Source organism: Miscanthus floridulus, chromosome 18 (assembly GCF_019320115.1).
Source record: "Miscanthus floridulus cultivar M001 chromosome 18, ASM1932011v1, whole genome shotgun sequence".
Lineage (NCBI taxonomy): Eukaryota > Viridiplantae > Streptophyta > Magnoliopsida > Poales > Poaceae > Miscanthus > Miscanthus floridulus.
Genome location: NC_089597.1, coordinates 20,707,595 through 20,729,264, shown reverse-complemented (window position 1 = coordinate 20,729,264; position 21,670 = coordinate 20,707,595). Strand labels below are relative to the sequence as shown.

Here is a 21,670-nt window from a genome sequence, read left to right as displayed (position 1 = left end):
CGCTCGCCCTGTGTGTACAAAGCAAATATTAAAACAAATGTTTATACTGCTACAACATTTTTTTCTTAAATTATTCCACCATCCTGAAATGTACAGGATTTTGAATTATCCTAGTTGATCAATCCAATATTTTACTCTGTTTATTGAAAAGAACAATAATATTTACAATATCAAATTAATATAGTTTAGATACATTGTCAAATGCACTTCATCCATCCCCAAAAGAATGCAATTCTGGAACAACATCGCGTTTTAGTATATCAAGTTTGACTAATATAGATATTTATAATATGAAATAAATATCATTAGATTAATTATGAAATATATTTTCATAATAAATTAATTTGGAGCCATTAAATATGAATATTATTTACTAAAAACTTGGTCAAACATGAATCACTTTAACTGGCACGCAATCCATAGTTACATCCTTTTCGGACAGAGATAGTAGTTTCTTAATTTACCTCTTTAATATCATAGATGCACATCTTCTATAAACGTTGTCAAAATTACGATAGTTTAACGTGAACAAACTTACACTACGGGAAACACGTGATTTGTCGTGTGTTTAGGGGCCTCGGCAAAGCTCCTATGCACTCGGCAAAGGCTTTGCCGAGTGCCACACTCGGCAAAGAGCAGTCGGCAAAGAACCCATCGGCAAAGGTTTCTTTGTCGAGTGCCACATATCGGGCACTCGGTAAAGCCTTTGCCGAGTGTCACGTCAGCACTCGGCAAAAAAAAAATCCGACGTCAACTCTGACGGCCTCTTTGCCGAGTGCCACCTCAGCGACACTCGACAAAGATTTTTTTCTTTTTTTTTTGAAAATTCTTTGCCGAGTGCCATATTCTTGCACTCGGCAAAGAATTTTTTTCTTTTTTAAAAAAAATCTTTGCTGAGTGCCATGGCTCTAGCACTCGGCAAAGCTGGGAAATTGGGTCTCTGCTTCCTAGCTTTGCCGAGTGCCATGGTCACGGCACTCGGCAGTGTGGCACTCGGCAAAGAGAGGAAAAATGTTGTTTTTTTGTTTTTTGCTTTCCATCAGCACAAACAAAGAAATCACATATATATCAACACACAACACAGGATATATCACATACACATCCATATTCCATCAAATACACATCCATAACCCATCACATACACATCCACCATCCATAATCCATCACATACAAATCCATTGTCCATAATCCATCATATACATTCGCATCATCCATGACAATATCCATCACAATATATATATGTCTCTAGTAGTAGTCCAACATAAGGCTAAGTCTAACACAAGTCCATGCAACATGAAAAGAAACAAATAAATGGTACCCTACTGCCAGCCTCCCCACCCGGAATGTGAACTACCACCTTGAGGAGTGCCAGTTGTCCACCCGGCCTGTGGAGAAGGGCCACCTTGAGGAGTCGGGTTCGAACCCGCCGACTGTTGCTGCACAAATGAGAAGCGAATTCATGAGTATCTATAGGAGGGCCGCACAAGCTAAATGAATAAACAACCATATATACTCACCGGAGTCCCTATAGGAGGAGGAGGAGCCACAACTGGAGCAAGCAACGACTGGGGCACGACCACACTAGGCAAGGCCTGAAGGCTCGCCATGAAGCTAAACATGTCCTGCAGCCTCTGCGCCTCGGCCGCCCTCTGGGCTTGTACAACCTCCATCTCTAGCCAATGGGCCTCCACCCTGGGCCGCCTGCTGGGCCTCCAACCTCCGCAAGTCGGCCTGCAACATTCCATCCGCAATGTTTAAACAATGAAAAGGCAAAGGTAGATGTGTAAAAAGCAATGAACGACGAATAAAACAGTACTAACCTAGAGTTCCGCCATCTGCTGCTGTGAGCTCTGTTGCCGAGAGTGGTATGGGGAGGGAGGAGCTCGTGCTCCTTGCTTGAATCTCGGCGAGGTTGGGAACAGAGGCGGAGTCGACTGTGCTGTCCGCCATCCAGTACCGGTCGTGCTGCTTAACTCCTCCCATCCTCATCAGGAGGTCTGTGTCCAGGGGCTGGGTGGCCAGATCGAAGTCCTCCCCATGGCGCTCGCGGGCCACCGAGGTGTACTCGCTAAGCTTGCTGTGGACGCTCGCGTTGGTGTACGCCTCAGGCCCATCCGCCGGGTTGTAGGTGACTTCCGGGCCGTCGCCTTGCCCTTGTGTGCCAGGGCGTACGCCATGAACTCATTGCATTCCTGGCCTTGGTGCGCTTGGGACTGCGAGGAAAACACAAAGATGATTACAAGTAATGAGAATTGAGCGTTAGAATAAATAAATATAGATGAAAACACAAAGAAGATTACCCATGTCTGGGCGTACGCGCTGAGGCTTCGGTTGCCTTGGTGGTGTGGCGCCCCACCCATCTACAGGCGGCAGTCTCGATGGATGTTGTGCTTCTCCGCCCACTCCTCTGAGAGCCACCTGTCCACAATGGCCACCCAGCAGAGGCAGTGCCTAGCGCACCAATTAGGACATTGCTGCATGCCATCAAGTTATTGATATGTCAGAAGATGAAATGAAGCGTACCTATTCTTCATGGAAGGAGTCAATATTAATGTTTTGTACTTACCGAGAGGTACTGCTCCTTGGTGAGCGTCCTGGTCCTGGCTTCGGCCTTCCTCACCACCTGACCAAGGACGTCGGCATTGTAGTTGATGATGCACTGGAGCCGCGTCTCGTGGTACAGGTCCAAGAGTCGGGACCTACAGACCTTGTCCTGCACTCACGCCGCCCGGTCCTCAAACCCTTCGTCGCACTTGAAGATGTCCTGCATACAGACATCATGTATCGTTTCATTATTTCAAGAACGACCAATGAATGTGTAGTATTGACCAATTTAGTGCGATGAAGACTCACCCAGAACTCGGCCTTGATCCACGCCGCAACGGTGCCGAACTCGTTGTCCTCGGCGGCGTAGAAGTGGTCCCACGTCTAGGGCAGCGAAGTCACTGAGGCGTAGGTGACCATGCCAGGGTAGTGCTGCCGAATCAGAAGGCCCAGGGTGCCATTGATGTGCCGGCCCGTTCCGGACACAACTTCCCAGTTGCTGCAAGAGTCATTAAGAAGAATTGTTAGTCTCCAGTTCGATTTTCAACATGTCATATGAAATAGTAGTGAAATAATACTTACTTGTCGCCGCTGGGTCGAATCACCGGGCGTCGGTGAAGTGGGATCGGCCGCACCGGGAGCTGCGAGGGCCCACACAAGTAGACTCCCGACGAGGGTAGAGCCAGAGGCAATGCAAGTGGAACCCCCTGCTGTCGCTATCGCTGCCTCCCTATGGTCTAACAAGTCAGAGGAAGTGCCAGCCCCTCCTATGTGCAGGCCCACCGCCTGGTCGTCCTTGTCCACCAACGGGGTGGCAGCCGGCTGCACCCTCGTCCTCGGATGGCCGCAGGGGCGGCTGCTCCTCGTCCTCCTCGTCGGCGGCTCCGGCAAGGGGTCCTCCTCATCGTGGGGTGGTGAGCGCTCCCTCATGTAGAGGGAGTTGACCCCCCGACGGGCCTGCCTTCCGCCCGACATTTTGTCGAGTGCCTACAATTTCAAAGAGTAAACCAATTAGCACAGTTAAATTACAAGTACTTATAAAGAGATGCAAAATGAACGAAACATAATTGCAATAATAATAATAATAATAATAATAATAATAATAATATAGTATTACATAAATTAGAAATATTCTTCACGATCGGCAGTGGCTGGATCATAGGTGTCGTCATCACTATCAATATTGTCGAGTAAATCGGGCTCATCTCCATCGTGTCATCATTGTCATCGCCTAACTGTAATCGCTCAAGCATTTGTAAGTCCTTAGCATTTTGCACCTCTTCTCCATCGTCCTCATCTCCATCATCCTGATCAATGTCATTGTCTACTTCCATGCCCATCAGCAAAAACATGTCTATGTCAAACCTCCCTTCTAGCCCCTCTAGTTTATAGAACTCCCGTGTGTTTGGGTCAAAGCTGTAATCCTCATCGTTTGGGACAGGCAGTTTACTGTGCGGCGATACCAACTGCACAAGGTACCAACCGATAAGATTGGGGTCTTTTTGGCACGCCCATGGGAGATAATAAACTTGCGTGGCCTGTTGAGCCACAATATAGACATCCTCTCCTTGATAGACAGAATCCTATCGAATTTCGACTTGTCCAATCTTAGGGGCTGTTCTCGTGACATTAGGATCGAACCAATGGCATTTGAATATGACTTGATTAGGAGCTTTGCGACACTCAAAATTGAGCTTGTATATTTCTTCTACTATGCCGTAGTAGTCGCGCTCATCGGCGTCGGGCGTACGAACTCCGGTATTCGTGGTTTTCCGATTGGGCCGACTCCGCTCGTAGTTTCTTGTGTGAAAGCGATAGCCATTCACATCATAAACGGTGAATGACTTGACCTTGTAGGCGAAGCCTTTGGCGAGCCCTTTCAACTCAGCATCCATTTCCGCATCCTTGCGGGCCTGCAAGGTGAGGCCGGATAGATCGTTACATTACTCGCTCGTAGGAGCAAAGTGGGATGTCAAGATTGAACGAGGTAAATTGGACGGTACCTTCGTATCGAACTAGGATATGAAATCGGGCACACCATCTTTGAGAAGACTATCTTCTTCTTGAGGGGAAGGAGCCCTATTCCCTCTCCAGTATTTATTCAGAAATTCCCTAAAAAACAAGAGATAAGGGGGTTCGATAGATGGAGGATAGTGACAAGGGCGTATGTAACAAGCTCATTGAGAACTTACTGCACATAAGGCTTCACTTCGTCAAGGTTCAACAACACATACAGCATGATAGTGCGCCACTCATCATGCCGCAAGGTCTTGGTGCCCGATGCGCTTGCCTTTCCGAGTTGCCCTTTGAAAAGGCTGAGGTTCGATGAACTCTCGTCCGTGTTGTAACGAGGGGGACGATTGTGCAAGCTGGGAAGGCCATCCTTATAGTATGCTGTTGTGAAGTTTGACACCTCCTCCAGAATGAATGCCTCTGCCACAGAAGCCTCAATTTTGGCTTTATTTCTACACTTTTTCCGAAGAATCTTTAGACATCTCTCAATTGTATACCACCAATGGGCCTGCACGGGCCCCCCCATTCGTGCCTCATACGGTAGGTGTAAAATCAGATGCTGCATCACCAGGAAGAAGCCGAGTGGGAAGATCTTCTCCAACTTGCAGAGCAACACAGGTGCCACTTTCTCCAAGTCATCAATCACGTCCCGAGATAACTCCTTGGCACAAAGCTGGCGGAAGAAATAGCTCAACTCTGCCAGCACGCGCCACACATGCTCAGGGATGTATCCTCGGGTCATCGCAGGAAGGAGCCGCTCAATCCATATGTGGTAGTCATGACTCTTCATCCCTAAGACTCGCATAGTGGACAAGTTCACTCCCCTACTCAAATTCGCCGCATGCCCATCAGGGAACATTAACGTCTGGATCCACTGCAGTACTTCCTTCCTTTGGTCCTTTTTCAAGACGAAATCGACCGGAGTCCTTCTCCATTTCTTGACGGGCGTGGGAGGCTTCATCACTTGCTTTGGCCTATCGCACATCGTTGCCAGGTCCAGTCTAGCCTTAACGTTGTCCTTTGACTTATCAGGAATGTCCATGAGTGTTGCAAAAAGCGCCTCGACGATATTCTTTTATGTGTGCATTACATCAATATTGTGTGGAAGAAGAAGGTCATTGAAATAGGGGAGCCTAGTCAAGCCCGATTTATGAGTCCACTGGTGTTCCTCACCATATCCAATAAAACCACATTTCTCTTTATCATCTTTGAGAGCCTCTATCTCAGCACGGACCTCGGCACCAGTCGTCATCTGAGGTGCAGGGTCGGTGACTTGAACCCCTTTCCTGAAGTTCTTAACGTCTCGTCTAAATGGATGGTCAAGAGGGAGGAATTGACGATGTTGGTCAAACGAATAAAACTTGCCACCCCTCTTCAGCCAAGTGAACCTCACAGCTGTCTTGCATATTGGGCATGGGAACTTCCCATGAACACACCACGCGCAGAATATGCCATACGCCAGGAAGTCATGCAGGGAGTAGTGGTACCACATATGCATTGTGAAGTTCTTCTTTGTAGCTCGGTCGTATGTCAGTACCCCCTTTTCCCAAGCAAGGATCAATTCATCAATGAGAGGCTCCATGAACAAACCCATCTTGTTCCCGGGTGTCCAGGAATTATCAGTGACAAGAATACGTTCTTGGGTTGAAACATGACGTCGGGGGGGGGGAGATTGAGGGGGATCACGAACACAGGCCAACAAGTGTACGGGGCCGCCAGCAATCCATAGGGGTTGAACCCATCTGTTGCCAGTGCTACACGTACATTCCGAGCCTCCTCAGCTTTACCATGATGTATGCCATCAAAATGGGTCCATGCATCACCATCCGATGGGTGTACCATCTTGTCAGCATTGTATCTTTTGCCATGTTTGTGTCATGTCATCTGTTTCGCAGACTCCTCTGTCATGTACAGCCGTTGGATCCTCGGTATGACAGGAAGGTACCATAGGACCTTCGCAGGGATACCAAGCTGTTCCTTCTTGCCATCACTAGTGTCGACCTCCAGATACCTAGAGGATTTGCACTTTGGACAGTGCGTTTCTTTCTCGTGATCTTTCCTAAATAGGACGCAACCATTCGGACAAGCATGGATGTGCTCATACGGCATCTTAAGGGCACGAAGAAGTTTCTGTGACTCGTACAAGTTCTTCGGCAGAATGTGACCCTCCAGAAGCAGGGATCCAACAACTGCCAACATACCATCGAAGTTGTCTCGACTCATGCTACACTGCGACTTGAACGCCATTAGGCGTCCAATGGAATCCAGTTGCGAAACCATTGTTTTTTCGTGAAGGGGCTTCTGTGCTGAAGACCACATATCGTAGTACGCCTTTGCGGATTCCTCTGGCTCGTCCTCTAATCCTTCACCGAACCATGCCTCCTGAAAGTCATCCATCCAGTCTGCTACCACGGCATCTCCATCAAAAGCCTCGAGGCGTGGTCTCACCACCTCCTCTCTAATACGATCGGCTTCACCATGGTGGATCCAGCAGGTATAGTTTGGCGTGAATCCATACTTGCAAAGATCTTCCCCCACGTTCTTCCTATTCTTTCTTACATGGTTGTCACATTTGCTGCAGGGACACGGCATCCGACTCGACCCTCTAGCAGCCTCGCCAAATGAATGCTCCAAGAAAGCATTAGTCTTAGTCATCCATTTTGGATTCATACTTGCGTGGCCCGTGTACATCTAATCATGGTTCTCCATCCTCTGGCATATACATATGTAAGCGAGTAATATAACCAGCAATTGCATCTGCATGGTGTTCCTACCATCTAATAGGTTAGGATAGGTCCTAATCCCACCCGCGGATATGTATATGAGGTCAGTTTCAATGCTCCACTCCTATCTGAGATAGAATTTCGGTAGCACCTCCCCGTTGTTCTCCCTATACACGTCTTGCAAGGGAGAGTGTGTATCCGGAGAACAACAGGGAGGTGATGCCGAAAGTCTGTCTCGGACCGGAGCGAACCATGGAAACTAACCTCATCTACGCATCAGTGGGCTGTCTAAAATACGTGGATAATCCGAAAGAGATACGGTCACAGATATTCAAAGATCTGCATACCTCCGACCGTATCTCTTTTGAACGGGAGACGCCTAACTGGGCTACGTGACCATATAAAACATGCCTGCAAAGGAGGAGGGGGTTATACATAGGGTGGCGGTGGAGTCGGGCTAGCGGGGCAGTGGCATGTCGGTGCAGTGGCGAGGCGATGCGGTGCAGGCAGACCAGCAGTGCCGACGAAGACGATTAGGGTCGCCGAGTCCCTCCCATGGGTCCTTCTCCTACATAAAAAGGCAATAGGTTAGAATCCATTGAAAATTTCGGCAGCACCTCCCCTGCACGGGGAGGTTTCCAAAACCTGCAAGAAACATAGGCGCGATGGCCAACAACCACATATATACCAAACATAGGCACGAAGGCCAACAAACATATATATACCAAGACGAGCCATGCACTTTAGTTCTCTTTCCATGCAGATGGAAGTATCGAAGTAGTACAACAAGTACTACTACCACTACAACTACTACTAACACTAACACTACTACTACTAACACTACTACTATCACTACTTACTACTAACAATACTACTAACACTACTAACTACTACTACTTACTAACTACTACTAACACTACTAAGTACTACTACTAACTACTACAGGTGTAGGGCATACCTTCGCGATGAGAATGGCAACAACGAGGGTCGGCGACGATGGTGGGGACGACCGCAGCGGCGTGAGGGTCGACGGGCCTAGGTCGGCACCTTCCTTCTCCTCTCCTTCTCCTTCTCCTCCTCTCTTCTCCCCTCCTCCTCTCTTCTCCCCTTCTCCTCTCTTCTCCCCTGCCTCCTCCTCCTCTCTTCTGCAGTGGCCGCCGGCGGGGGCAGTGGCCGCCGACGGGGGAGGTGGCCGCCGAGGGGGGCACGCAGGTGGGGGAGGTGGCCGCTAAGGGGGCCGGCGCGGGCGGTGGAGGCCGGGCAGGGGCAGTGGCCGCGGCGCGCCTCCTCCTCCTCTCTTCTGCAGTGGCCGCCGAGGGGGGGCGCGCAGGCGGGGGAGGTGGCCGCCGAGGGGGCCGGCGCGGGGCGGTGGTGGCCGGGTGTGGGGCGGTGGCTGCCGGCGGGGCACCGCGGCGGCGCTGGGGCCCGCGCGGGGAGGCGGCCCGGGGGCGCCGGCCGGCGAGGGGCCGGCGCACGGGAGGCGCGGTGGCCGGCGATGTGCGGAGGCACGGGCCGGGGCGGAGGCGCGGGCCGGCGATGTGCGACGGCGGCGGCTGAGGGAGAGAGAGGTGAGAGGGAGAGAGAAATGAGAGAAAGAGAGAGAGTGCGCCGTGCGCGGGTGAAGGGATAAGGCGACTTTGCCGAGTGCCAGATCGGCGGCACTCGGCAAAGTTAATTTTCTTCGCCGAGTGTTGTGATCTGGCGCTCAGCGAAGTTTTAAAAAAAATTCAACAGCTCTTTGCCGGCTTTGCCGAGTGCCAGATCGGTGGCACTCGGCAAAGTCAATTTTCTTCGCCGAGTGTCGTGATCTGGCACTCGGCGAAGTTTTAAAAAAAAATCAGCAGCTCTTTGCCAAGTGCCCCCCGTTTGACACTCGGCAAAATATTTTTTTTTTGTTTTTTGCCACCAATTTTTTTTGAAGCTTTAGTACACTACCACAAACAACATGTTTAAATTTTGGACATTTTCATTGCCTTTTGGCATATTTCTATAGTTTATTTTGTTTTATTGAATTTTCCAGAAAATGTAAGTTTGAACTGCAGGTGCATCGAATAATGGATTATATTCGTTCAAAAAATGTTATCCTTGTTTTTTAGTGTAAATTTAGGCACTGGAGATGTCCTGGTTTGTGAGCATCGTACGTGACAACGTGGTCGAAACTTTTTCAAATTTTTTCCACGGCATACGCATACGATATGGCGACAACTCGACAAGTTTCATGATTTTTGGAATTCGTTCGCATTTTTTACAATTAAAAAACCACTCCCACGCAAGTTGGCGGCGTTGCCCCGTGAGCACGTTGATCGAAATTTCGAGACAGTTCTTGGATTTAGCCTAAATTTACACTAAGAAACAAGGATAACATTTTTTGAACGAATGTAATCCATTATTCGATGCACCTGCAGTTCAAACTTACATTTTCTGAAAAAATTCAACAAAATAAAATAAACTATAGAAATATGCCAAAAGGCAATGAAAATGTTTCAAATTTAAACATGTTGTTTGTGGTAGTGTACTAAAGCTTCAAAAAAAATTGGTGGCAAAAAACCAAAAAAAAAATTTGCCGAGTGCCAAACGGGGGGCACTCGGCAAAGAGGACGCCGCTGGATGCCGTTAGGCCCCTACCAATCTTTGCCGAGTGTCTGCCTTTGCCGAGTGTCAGACACTCGGCAAAGAGAGCCTTTGCCGAATGCAGGTCTGCAATATTTTGCTGAGTGAGGCGCTCGGCAAAGCAGGTCTTTGTCGTGTGCCCGAAATTTTGCACTCGGTAAAGATTTTTATACTCGGCAAATCACGTGTTTCCCGTAGTGTTACATCCTTTATATTAGTAAAGGACGGAGGGAGGAGAAACTTACATATAAAATTGTTTGATGCGTGAAAAGGAACAAGAAACAATATTGTTCCGCTTCCATGGTCAAGAGAGTTTTGGTTGCCATGCAAACGCTTCCCTACTGAAGACTGTAGCCACTAGCAGCCCCCGATGCTCACCTTAGTGGACATGAGACTCTCTTTTTGCTTGCCTTATTCAGCGCTACTTTTTAGTCATGAAATAATATTTTTCTTTTATAATATTTTAGCATAAGCATCAGCATCAGCTAAATTAGCCTTGTTTGAATGCATGTATATTCATTTCAATCTATATGTGTTGAAGTGAAATAAAATGAAATTTAATTTAATTTTATGCGTATCCAACAAGGCCTGATAGGGGGGGGGGGGGGGGGGGGGGGGGGGCGCATGGGATGGACGTGGACCTAGAGTGGACACGAGCATCGTGCGAGAGTCCGACTCGCACACGCGGCGGGCGAGCCGCGTGCCGCGTCTGGATGTGGCATGTGCTATCATGACTCACGGAAATTTCACAAAAAGCATGTAACCCCGCGCGCGGGGAGCAGTCCAACAGAGTTAGGTGTAGTGCCAAAGGTGACATATATATATATATATATATATATATATATATATATATATATATATATATATATATATATATATATATATATATATATATATATCAGGCATTTATGATTCAAATGTAACATTTAGTTTTGTATCATGTATCAACAGAGTGAATATAACAGAGAGTTTGGCATTTCACCCATCGTCAAAAACTGGTTTCGCACTTTTACTACCCTGCAAAGTGGTTTCGCTCGTTTACCATTATGAGACTGGTGTAACCCGTTGAAATACATTTTGGATAATTTTTATTCATGAAAAAAAAAGAAGACAGATCCTTCCGCTTCTACCCCTGCCTGCTTTCAGTCACCGTTCCCCATTCGTGGTCAAAACGGATCAACACACCAGGTGCCGCGTCCCGCCTCCGCCCGGCCACCCAGGTGCCGCCCCTGCACTGCAGACCGCGAGCTGCGGCCATGGCGCACGCGGAGATGTCCTCGCCGGAGTACCATGAGGACGCGGAGGCGCTGGCGAAGCTGGAGCAGGCGTGGGCGCGCGCCGCCGAGCTGCAACGGCCCAGCTCCCTCTCCGGCCTCTCATCTTCATTACAGCATACTGTTCATCTTCTCCAGCTCCCTCTCCGGCCACTCATCGGTCGTACGCCAACTGCCGCACCCTAACAGGGCCTCCCAACCCCGGCCGCTGCCTCAGCTCCGAACCCGCACGCACATCGTGTCTGCAAAGGGCACGTAGCGCCATCACGGTGGTTCTGCACACTGCCGGCGCGCAAGCTGCCGTAGCCGCGTCACTCGCAGCTAGCGCAGCCGCATTGCCTTGCCCGCCACCGCAGCCGTGTGCCTCACCGAGAGGTAGCCTGCCCGTCACCGCGATGGCTACGCGGCTTCCCCCGCCGGAAGGCGAGCCGAGCGCGACGGCCACGGAGCACAGAGGGGGGAGCGGGTCTGGGAGAGCGACGGCCACAGAGCAGAGAGGGGGAGCGCTCAAGCGCAGGTCGCCGCCCGGAATGGGCTAGAGCATAAGGCGAGGGATGGGGTTCTTGCCAAGCAATGAGAAGATCCATGCGAGCGCCACGGACGAGGTGTCGTGGCTGGCCGGGATGAAGTTGACGCAGATGTCGCGGAGGAACTTGTCCGTGTACGGGTGCCCGTCTTGTCACCCATCCGCGTCGGCTAGCACGGGAGCAGCCGGTGGTGCACGAGCTCGACAAGCGAGTTGGCCGTGAGCGCACGGAACTCGGCCGAGTGGAACTCGAGGCTGGCCGCCTTGCGCTGCCTCCTCCACACCTTGTCGTCGGCGCCGAAGATGCCATCGCCGAGGAGGTGCCGCACGGTGTCACCTGGTGTGTCGATCCGTTTTGACCACGAATGGGGAACGGTGACTATCATATAAGGAAAAAGCAGGCAGGGGTAGAAGTGGAAGGATGTGTTTTCTTTTTTTTTCCACGAATTAAAACTACCCAAAATGTATTTCAACGGGTTACACCAGTCTCATAATGGCAAACGAGCGAAACCACTTTACGAGATGGTAAAAGTGCGAAACCAGTTTTTGACGATGGGTGAAATGCCAAAGTCTCAATATAACAACATATTTTATACAGGAAGAATAGGACTACATAAGTAAGAAGCTTTGGTCCCCCCCCCCCCCCCCCCCCCCCCCCCCCCCACCCACCAAAAAAAAGTAAGAAGCTTTGGTGATTAGATGGACAGCTGCTGATGGTGGGAAGATGCTGATCTTGCATACGTGCTGAACCAAAAAGGCATGAATCTGCTGTCTCTACACTTGAACCAATTGGTACCTGTGTAAAAGATCAAAAAGGAGGTTTGAAACTTGATAGTAAACGTAAAAGAGATTAACAAACAGAGCATCTAACTGAGAAAATATTTGTTTCGGTGGGTGGGTAGGGGCTTAATACCTGATGATAACAAAGTGGTGCAAATACTACAGATATGGAAGGAACAGAAATATGATTATATAAAGGCGGTTGGAAACCTAAACGTAAGGACCAACATATTTTATCAGACAGTAGGACTAAAATGGATTGAGAATATAACCGAGTAACTTGCTCTGAATAGTACCGTTGTTGTTAGGAAACTTAATAGCAATTATATCAGGAATTAGATAGACATGCCTAATTAATTTCAGCTGTCCAGAAGGTGGAAGTTTCATTTTTTTTTATGCATAAGAACCTGAAGACAATATGAGCAATGGTAGAAAAAGTTCGAATGCATGGCTACTTTGTTCCCTGTGTCAATAGAGTACATAAAGATTTAGGATTGTGGTATTAGAGAGGTATAAGATAAACTTTTTTAATCTGCGAAACCCATTAGTAGCTGCTAAATCAGGTTATTTCAGTATAAAAGGAATGTGTTCTGCAGAAAAATAGGCAAACTAATTTAGAAGGAAATAATAGGGAGGAGGTAATGATGAATCTCAGAAAGTGTACGACTCAATGATGGAGAGGAATGCAATATTACAGGCATGACCATAATTTTTAAGCACCTGGATTCATGTAATCAAAATGGCTTTATTTGTTTTATAAGGGAAAAAATGACATTAATTAAGCATTCCAAAATGCTCCTAAGCTCAAAGCGTGCAGTGTTACATAATTTGGCATTAGGTAGCCAGGTGCAAAATATGGCTGTATTGAACTGAACTGGATCTGGTAAACAGGTAGTACAAACTAAGTAATGGTTTCAGTGCTAAAATTATGTTTGAATGCAAAGGCAAGTTGCCCGCTGCCCACAGAGGTGGATGCCCGCGCATCCCATCAGCACCGGGGTCTCCCGCCCTCTCTCCTTCTTCTTGATCAAGGAGATAGAGAAGAAATATCTCCACAGCTCGAAGTGGGGCTCGATCCCCAGGTACCCCTCGCACATGGCGATAAAAGGCCACGATGTGCTGGATCCCGTTGGGGTTCAAGTGCTGCAGCTCGATCTGATAGTGATGCAGCAGACCCCGAAAAAATGGGTGGGGAGGAACCGCGAGTCTGCGCTCGTGGAAGGGCGCGAAGGAGACGACGTAGCCATCGGGCGGTGTCGGCGCATCCTCGCGGCCGGGCACAAACCACTCCGCAGCATCTGTCCCCCCGCGGAGAAGACCACGCTTGATGAGGCCCTCCATGTGCGCATGGGTAACATCGGAGCGATACCACGAATCCATGAAGGATGGAGGTGGCTACGGAGAAACAAAGGCGGCGGCAGAGAAGCGGAAGCTACAGATCTAGGGCTCAGGCAGCGGATTAGTAGGCACGGCAGATCCAAACGGCAGCGGCAGAGAAACGGAAAAGGTAAGGCTACGGTTTTAGTGTGCAGAAACAGGAAGGGGGACGCCGCTACTTGTAGGACAGAGCGGGGCGAGAAGACGAACCGTCCGCCTAGATTGACGAGCCCGCTGCGCCGCGTCACGTCACCTCCCTCCGAAGATCGCGCGCACGCTATCTCTGGCCGCGCCCTCGAAGGATACACCGGATGACGGTTCATCTGTTCAATGGGCCAAGAACTGTCGCAGGTAAGGAGGGATACGGAGCTAAAAACTCTCCTACAGCCAATTTAGGACCATGAGTTCGAAGGCTGGCCCACCGATGGGTGCACGGCCGCTCTAGGGCAACCTTAGAGCGAGGGATGGGCCCACTAGCGGCCAGTACCCGGGTGCACGAGCGCCGTGGACATCCCGGCCCACGTTTGAGTCTTGGTCGGTTCCCAGTCCCTGGTTTTTCCTCGAAGAAAAGCAACAAGCCCTTGGGACCGGATGAACGGACCTAAGAACTATATGGACTGGCCGCCAATAGTCTGGACTCGGTCACCAGCTGACCCATGCTAGACCCCCACGAACGGGATGCCGGGGCCCCACTCGGACTAGCCCGTTAACAGCTCATCGAGCACCATGTTTTCGTCCATGGAGGAAAAACGTGGCACGACTCAGCCCCTCCGTCTTATCGAAAAAAAACGTTTAAGGGACGATGATCACAAAGATGAGCCGACCCTTGACTGGAACCCTGCTACGCGCGGAGGCTCGAGGAAAGTTGGACTCGCAAGGAGACCGAACGCGCTGTCGCAGTACGACGGCGGACCGATCGGATCCTAGCGGACCAGAATCAAGAAAAATCTTTCTGACCTCCCGAATCCTACGGTTACATGCCCCCAAGAAGACCGATCACGACAAAAGAGAACCGCCGTCTTACCAGGACACGCCGCGGGCTATAAAAAGAAGGCCAAGGCCCTCAGAGTCCGCCCGTCCGGAAGAGCCTCCAAATGAGTATTCTACTCCTCCGCAGGCTCGAGGGCTACTGTCAGGTATCGATATTAGGGATACCCAAAGCAAGGAGGTTAGCGCCCATGCTGACTTCCCCGGATGGAGCAAGACGTATTAAAAGGTCTTGCCCGACCCTAAGGCCGCGGGCTCCGTCTCGCCCGACCTCATAGCCGCGGGCCCCGTCTCGCCCGACCCTAAGGCCACGGGCTCCGTCTCGCCTAACCCCAAGGCCATAGTTTATGTCTCGTCTAATAGGGACCCATATCGCCGCCAACCACTCCAGGTCTAGGCGTATGGGCCTGGGTCAAAACTCTGACACCAGGGAAGAGACTGGCACACCTCGATATAACCCGTGGCCATGACGAGCCATACCTAAGGATTCACATCAAGAACAGTGTCGGGCTTGCCGGTGCTATTCTATCTAACCCTCATACGAACGCTGACAAGTGTGTCAGTTCTCCACGATGTCCGCCGGGGCGGAATTGAACGTCATGACCAGCAGATGACACCTGCGCATGGCGCCAGTGACGAACAGGGCTACGACGTGGAGCCGTCCCTATTGATATCTAAAGGATCGGCGGGCCCCGCATGAAGGACAAGAAGGCCCCGGCGATCCTAGGAGCCTTCTTCTCTCTCTCGTTCTTCTCCTTTTCCTCCACTGCAACCTGTGCTTTGCCTTCGCCTATAAAAGGGAAAGCAGGGCGCCCCTACCGGGGGACCGATCAACAAATGAATCGAAACACAAGAGCACGACATGAGCACATAGCTGAACGGCAATCGAGCTCTCAGCACCCGTTCACTCATTCCTCCAGAGATTTGGGATCCTTTCCCTCTCTCGCCTGCTTGTAACCCCTACTGCAAACTAAGTGCCGGTAACACGAGCAACAACGAACTGGACGTAGGGACGTTCTGTCCAAACCAGTTTAAACCCTTGTGTCCCCCGAGCACACCATCCGAGTCAAACGCGCAAATACAAATTTTCTCGTCGGTGGTCCGAAAACACCGACAAAAATGTCCGCGGCGGGTGCGGGCAGTGGCTCGAAGCGCTAGGAGACGCCCACCGCGGCGAGGGACAGGATCTGACCGAGCGCGTGGCGATGCCGCCGACCAGGACACGCGCGATGTGCACGAACGAGCCGCGCCCGCAGCTAGTGCCTGATGCGGCGGGGAGCGCGGTACAGCGGAGGAGGATGGCAGCGGGTCGTCGGGATGACACAGTTGACGCGGACGAAGACGAAGTCGACGAGAAGCACGAGCGCGTGGAAGCGGTGTGAGACGAGGGCGCAGCTGCCGAGCGCCTTGATATCGCTGATGCGGTTGAGGACGTCCCGCTGTAGGGCCCTCCTCCATCCCGCAAAAGTTACAGGCACACAAATCGGTATCGGGAAGAGTCGTCGGCGCGGGGCAGGACCGGGCGGGGCGAGAGCCGGGACGGCAAGGACGTGCGCAAGCACGGGCGCTGCGGCACGTGGTGCCGGTGGTGCCGTAGGAGTCGTTCCTGTTCGCGGCGAGCGTCCACGAGAACAACCTATAAGGGCGTGACGGAGGCTACTTTCAGTGCCGTCACTTCTGTCGCTTTATTTTAACGTAATGCTATTTTCAGTTCACGGTTCAATCTTTTGGTTGTATTTTACAAGGACGCATACTTTTGATGGTATTTTACGGAGATCGTGATCGTTCGATGCTACACAACCAATTTTCCCTTTTTTTAATGGAAGTACATGAACACTTTCTTAAAAATAATTAGTATGCTGTTAAATCACTAGTAGTAGCCAGTGCTAGCACGCTTCATAACGTAACGCAATAGCAGATGGGCAGACGCTGCATGACACGAGCAACGTGCCAGACTAGGACACGCGGCGAGCGTGTCGTCTAGATCTGGGCCTGGTGGTTGTTGCCACCATGACTCATTGGAACTTCACGGAAATCTCACGATAGGACTTCACTTGACTGCGGCGCAGAAGCCCCAACCCAATCCCCAATTCAACACTGCGAATCGACCACCGAGCAGCGCGATGGCGTATGCGGCGCGGCGGAGCTCCCCTACGCCAACGATCCCAACCAGAAATCCAAACCCGCGGCCGCGGCGCCGGCGGCCCCCACCCGCCGCGTCCGTTGGGCCACCGTGGCGATTCTCGTCTTCCTGGGGCTCAACCTCGCGCTCTGCGTCCAGCGCGTCCACGGCGACGGCCACGGCGCGGTCGCCTTCGTCGTCGTCTCCCACCTGAACCTGGCCCTGCTCCTCTGCGCGCTCCACCGCTTCGAGGTCGCACCGCACGGGTCCCCCGCGCGCGGCCGCGCCAGGCTCGCCGTGTGGCTCCTCACCACCATGCTCACCGCCGCCTTCACCTGGAAGATCGGGGAGGTGATGCCACTGGGCCTCGCGGTCGTGGCATGGGTCTTGGCCGCCGCCACCGTCGGCGGTGGGTTCTACGCTCTGTTTCTCCATGATGATGACGATGAGAAGCGATCTGAATCTCTGAGACTGCGAGAGGGATGAGAGACATCTGTATGTTCTTGCTTCATAGATGGGTAAGTATAACAGTATAACACCAACTTCTCTGACACACTCTGATGAGCGTCCATACGATCGACAAATAAAAGTGCCATACTGTATCTATTAATATAGAGGGAGCCTAAGCCATGAGAACTGCTATTACCTGATCTGATGTTTCTGCATTTTGTTTGCGTCGCTTTCGCCATTTTGCATATAGACTCTTCCAACTTGAACAAATGCTTAGTTCTTGAAGGACAGAACACATTCTAGCCACAATATATTATTAATAATTTTTGATATGGTTCGTCCCAAATTATTCTATGCAAATCGCAACGTATCTGCAATATTTGGCTATTTGCATGTGAATGTAGCTCTGTGAACCTTGATATTTGCATGTGAGTGTAGCTCTGTGGATCCGGTGAGAATATCAATAAGTTGGCCACTTGTTGATGCTTCAGTATTTTGACCGTCTATTTTTTCTCTAGATCTAGACTTTGGTTTTGATATTCTTGGACCTATTAGAAAGCTTTTGTAAACAGTGACGAAGCCAGAAAAAAATTTAGGAGAGGCTGAACAAAAGAATAGAGGTTTTTTTATCTTTTCTTAACCTTAGCCCCTCCTACCTAATACATGTATGCATAAAATTTTAAGGGGGGACTTAGGAAAACTCCACGTGCTCAGGATGGGTAGGGGGGGCTGAAGCCCCCCTAGCCCCACCGCTGGCTACGTCCCTGTTTGTAAAATTCTCCAACTTGAACTTGATATATCATACCAATTCGATCTGCTGTAGAGTCATGAGACAACTCCAATTTCAGCCATCTCTTTGTCCCGCCTTCACCTTGTGTTTCTTTCACTTGATCTTTAGTGTCTAAGTGTACATTTACCATCTCTGAAACAATAGGTAAACTTTCAGCTATCTAGATTTTGCCGCCTTGAATAGCATATACTATGAGCTATCAGTAATGAAAGTTTATGTCAAATACTAGGGCTAGAGACAAACAGTGCTAGCTCCATCTGGGCATTGAAAAAAAATATGCAGTAAGCAGCTTTCAGAACCAGTAGTACTAGTAGTGTCTGATTGATGAAACAAGCGTGATGGTGATGTTGCTAGAAAGCTGCCTTTTCTTTTTCCGGCCTAGAACATTTGTTAACTATCATGGTATCATACTCGTTGCTTAAAAGCTGAGACTAATCAAAATACCTGCCCACCAGCTTAGCATTTTCACTTTTCAATCATACTGACATACTGCCCATCAGCTATGCTTTCTTGTGTCCTTCATTTTGGCACATGGATTTTATTCATAAGTTCTGTCATTTCATTTTGACACTTCCGTTAATCTGAAACAATTGTTGACCGTGGCATGATATTGTTCTAAATATTTTTCTAATACACAGTAGTACTAATGCCAGTAGTAAGCTTTATGATACTTATCACCAGACAGCAGCAGTAGCAGCATTTGCGATGGTGTCGCTTCTGCAGTGTTTGCTTGCTGCTGTACCAGATGTTCAGATGCATGCATGTGACACTGCTAGTCTATGTATCCTTCAGTTTCAGTTTATGATATAAAACTTGGATCTGAAACTATGGGACATCTTTCTGTATTGTTTTCTTTCCTGGTAACTAAACAAAATTTCATTTTTCAGATCAAGATCTGGAACTTGAAGAGGGCTAGCAGTAGCAGTAGCAGGTATGTTGTGAACCAACCTTTTCCTAGTATGTTCTTGTAGCTGAAATTGTCTGAACTGCTGGATGGATCCTGCGTGCATTCAGTTTACATTTCACTGTGCATACATTTAGCACTGGGTTTCTTTTTCTTTCAGAGACTATAGCTAGCTTTGTCTTTTGTATTTGTGCGTGCATTCCAGTTGGGATGATTAACTCAGGGACGCTTTACACATATTCGTGGTGATGATTCAGTTGGGCAGTGGGCACACTGCATTCCAGTGCAACCCTAAGCTGTGACATAGTTCTGCAATGCTTCTTTATTATTTCTTTAGTTTTTTTTTTGGTTAAGGTATGCATGAGGAGTAGCGATACAGTATATCTACTAACATTATTGTCTTTTGCAATGCTCATTTTCATGATCCTAACATTATTGTCTCCTGAGTAGTATTATGTTACTATCAGCTTCTTATGGTTATAGTATTCTCAATGATCAACAAAAATATGGCCTTCAGAGCACAGGATTGAGCTGCCTTAAGTAGTACTGCCTTCAGTCCTAAACCAAAGTATAGAAAGTGACACATGGAATTGAGCTGTTAAAAACAAACAAAATATGTAAATCTAATTGACTTATATGCAGGCTGTGAGGTTCTTGCTAGCTAGCTAGCTAGCTAGCTGTGAGGTTCTATTGTTCCTTCCTCTGATGAATACTCAGATCCACCTAGTGTTTCTATGGGTCATCTTTCTGTGTTCTTTTTTCTCCCAAAATTTTTGTTCAGTTCAAATGAATCTCCATTCTCCCAAAAATTACTTGTTAGTACTTAGTTCTAGTTGCTACTTGACTTCTTTAGCAATCTTATGTTGGTCGATTGAGCAATCTTGATTTTTTGGAGCAAGTAGTTAGTAAGGAACAGTGAAATAGTTACTGTTGTTTATCTTTTTACCCAAGAGCTCAAGAGTTTCCATGTTGCCAATAGTGATTTGTGCATAGACTACGGAGTATATTGTTATTGATATTCACACTTGTGCAGAACCTGAGTTGTGTCAAGCAAAAGCTAACAGGATATACTTTATTGTTATTTTACAGATTACAGATGCCAAGAAGAGTATCGCTTTTGTTAAAAGTGCATCTGCTTCCTAGGTGACGGCATCACCAAGCAAAATCCATCAGCATCTGTAAATAAAATGAAGCTAAATAACTTAGGTCGCCATGCATTCTATCCATTCTGTAGACTGTAGTTCTCCTTTTGTTATCCTGATGACCACTCTGTAAAGTAACATGTAGACTTGTTCTCCTGATTTGGAACTAGTTCTCCTGATGAGCACTCTGGCAGGCAGCCTTGTCATGTTTACTGTGCTACTTAATTTAGACCGCGCGCCTTTCGCAAGTTTATTAATTTAACTAACATCTCGGTCATTCTGACGAAACTCCGCAAGGGATGCACTGCAATTATGTTTTGGATTCGAGGCATGTGTGCTCTGCTAGTCATATTTTAGCAGGTTCAAGGTCCAACACGTGAGGTGCAGTTGTACGCATGCATCATTCTTTAGCCGTTAGAAAGGCGTCTCAGGTCCAGCTTTCGGACTCGCGCACACATTATTTGAGGCTGGGTTGGCATGCATGACCGATCGTCTTTTTTTGCGAGGAGAAAACATGGCTGGTCACTAGTCTGATCGAGCGTCCGGAGTTCTGAATATAAGTTGGATAGGCGAAAGGGCATTCATGGGTAAGTGCATAGATGCACCGTAGGCTTTATTAATTAGCAGAGTGTATAATGTGTGACACCGCGTAGGCCGCTAAAAAAACATCGGGTCAAAATTTTGATCCGTGCCCACCCGGTGAACACATTGGGCTGGTTGGGTCAGACTATTGCTTATAAGTTCTTCGTTAGATTAGATTTTCCTATGTTTGGATGGTCAGGCTTTTTTTTTTCTGGGTTAGATTAGATCGAGTATCGGTCGAAAACTATGATCTGAGTCCATCGATGTTCTGGTTGAGTTAGGTCTTTTTTTGGGACTAATCGGATTAATTAGATTGGTCGGGTCGAGTTTACTTCAACAAGAGCCTTTTTTGAATCTTGGTCACTGCATGCATTTCAAAGCACTGCGTCTTTCAAAAAGCAAAGCTTATTTTTTTCCTTCTTTTATGTAGGTTTCAAATAAATGCGTGCCCTGTCAGTGTCTGGGGCATTGCGGCCTTGAGCGTCTTGGGTCTACTCTACGTGCTCATCTTTCACTAGCCTACTAGGGCAAGAGGGAAGCGATCTCACCTGATTTTATTAGTGCAACAGGAAGTAGTACGATGCTCTTGTTCTACACGCAAGTCGTAGTATGATGATGATGCTTGGTGCGTTCTGTCTGGTTTAATTCTCTGATGCTAGATGCTGTTTTTGCTGTATGTTTGTGGCCTATATATGCCTATATATGCCTATAAAACCACTGATACGTTTGGGCATTGTGAGCCGTGTGGAAGATTGAATACCTGTTGTGCTGGACCTAGCCATCGGAGCCAATGCACCTGGAAATCATGTGAAATTTCACCTGAAATTAGTAGCACCCTGATGATGA

General features: G+C 48.8%; 2 protein-coding genes across 2 annotated transcripts in view; both read left to right on the top strand.

Annotated features, from left to right (window-relative positions):
- LOC136523425 (uncharacterized) overlaps positions 1-8,837 on the top strand; it is a 22,383-nt gene extending 13,546 nt beyond the window's left edge. The window contains exon 3 of the mRNA XM_066517112.1: positions 8,432-8,837. Within this exon, the coding sequence (XP_066373209.1) occupies positions 8,432-8,837 (406 nt within the window). The remainder of the gene's footprint in view (positions 1-8,431) is intronic.
- A 7,226-nt stretch (positions 8,838-16,063) lies between these two features.
- LOC136523424 (uncharacterized) lies at positions 16,064-20,427 on the top strand. The gene is made up of 4 exons (XM_066517111.1): positions 16,064-16,212; positions 16,881-17,474; positions 19,084-19,127; positions 20,190-20,427. Exons 1-2 carry the CDS (start codon positions 16,064-16,066, stop codon positions 17,440-17,442), a joined length of 711 nt encoding a protein of 236 aa, XP_066373208.1. The 3' UTR covers positions 17,443-17,474; positions 19,084-19,127; positions 20,190-20,427.
- Positions 20,428-21,670: the final 1,243 nt, after the last annotated feature.

What these genes read in the sequence shown, in the direction of transcription:
- LOC136523424 (XM_066517111.1), top strand. Translation starts at nt 16,064, where the DNA reads ATGTGCACGAACGAGCCGCGCCCGCAGCTAGTGCCTGATGCGGCGGGG. An exon ending in CACGAGCGCGTGGAAGCGGT is followed by an intron (nt 16,213 to 16,880) that starts GTGAGACGAGGG and finishes ATCTCACGATAG; the next exon opens with GACTTCACTTGACTGCGGCG.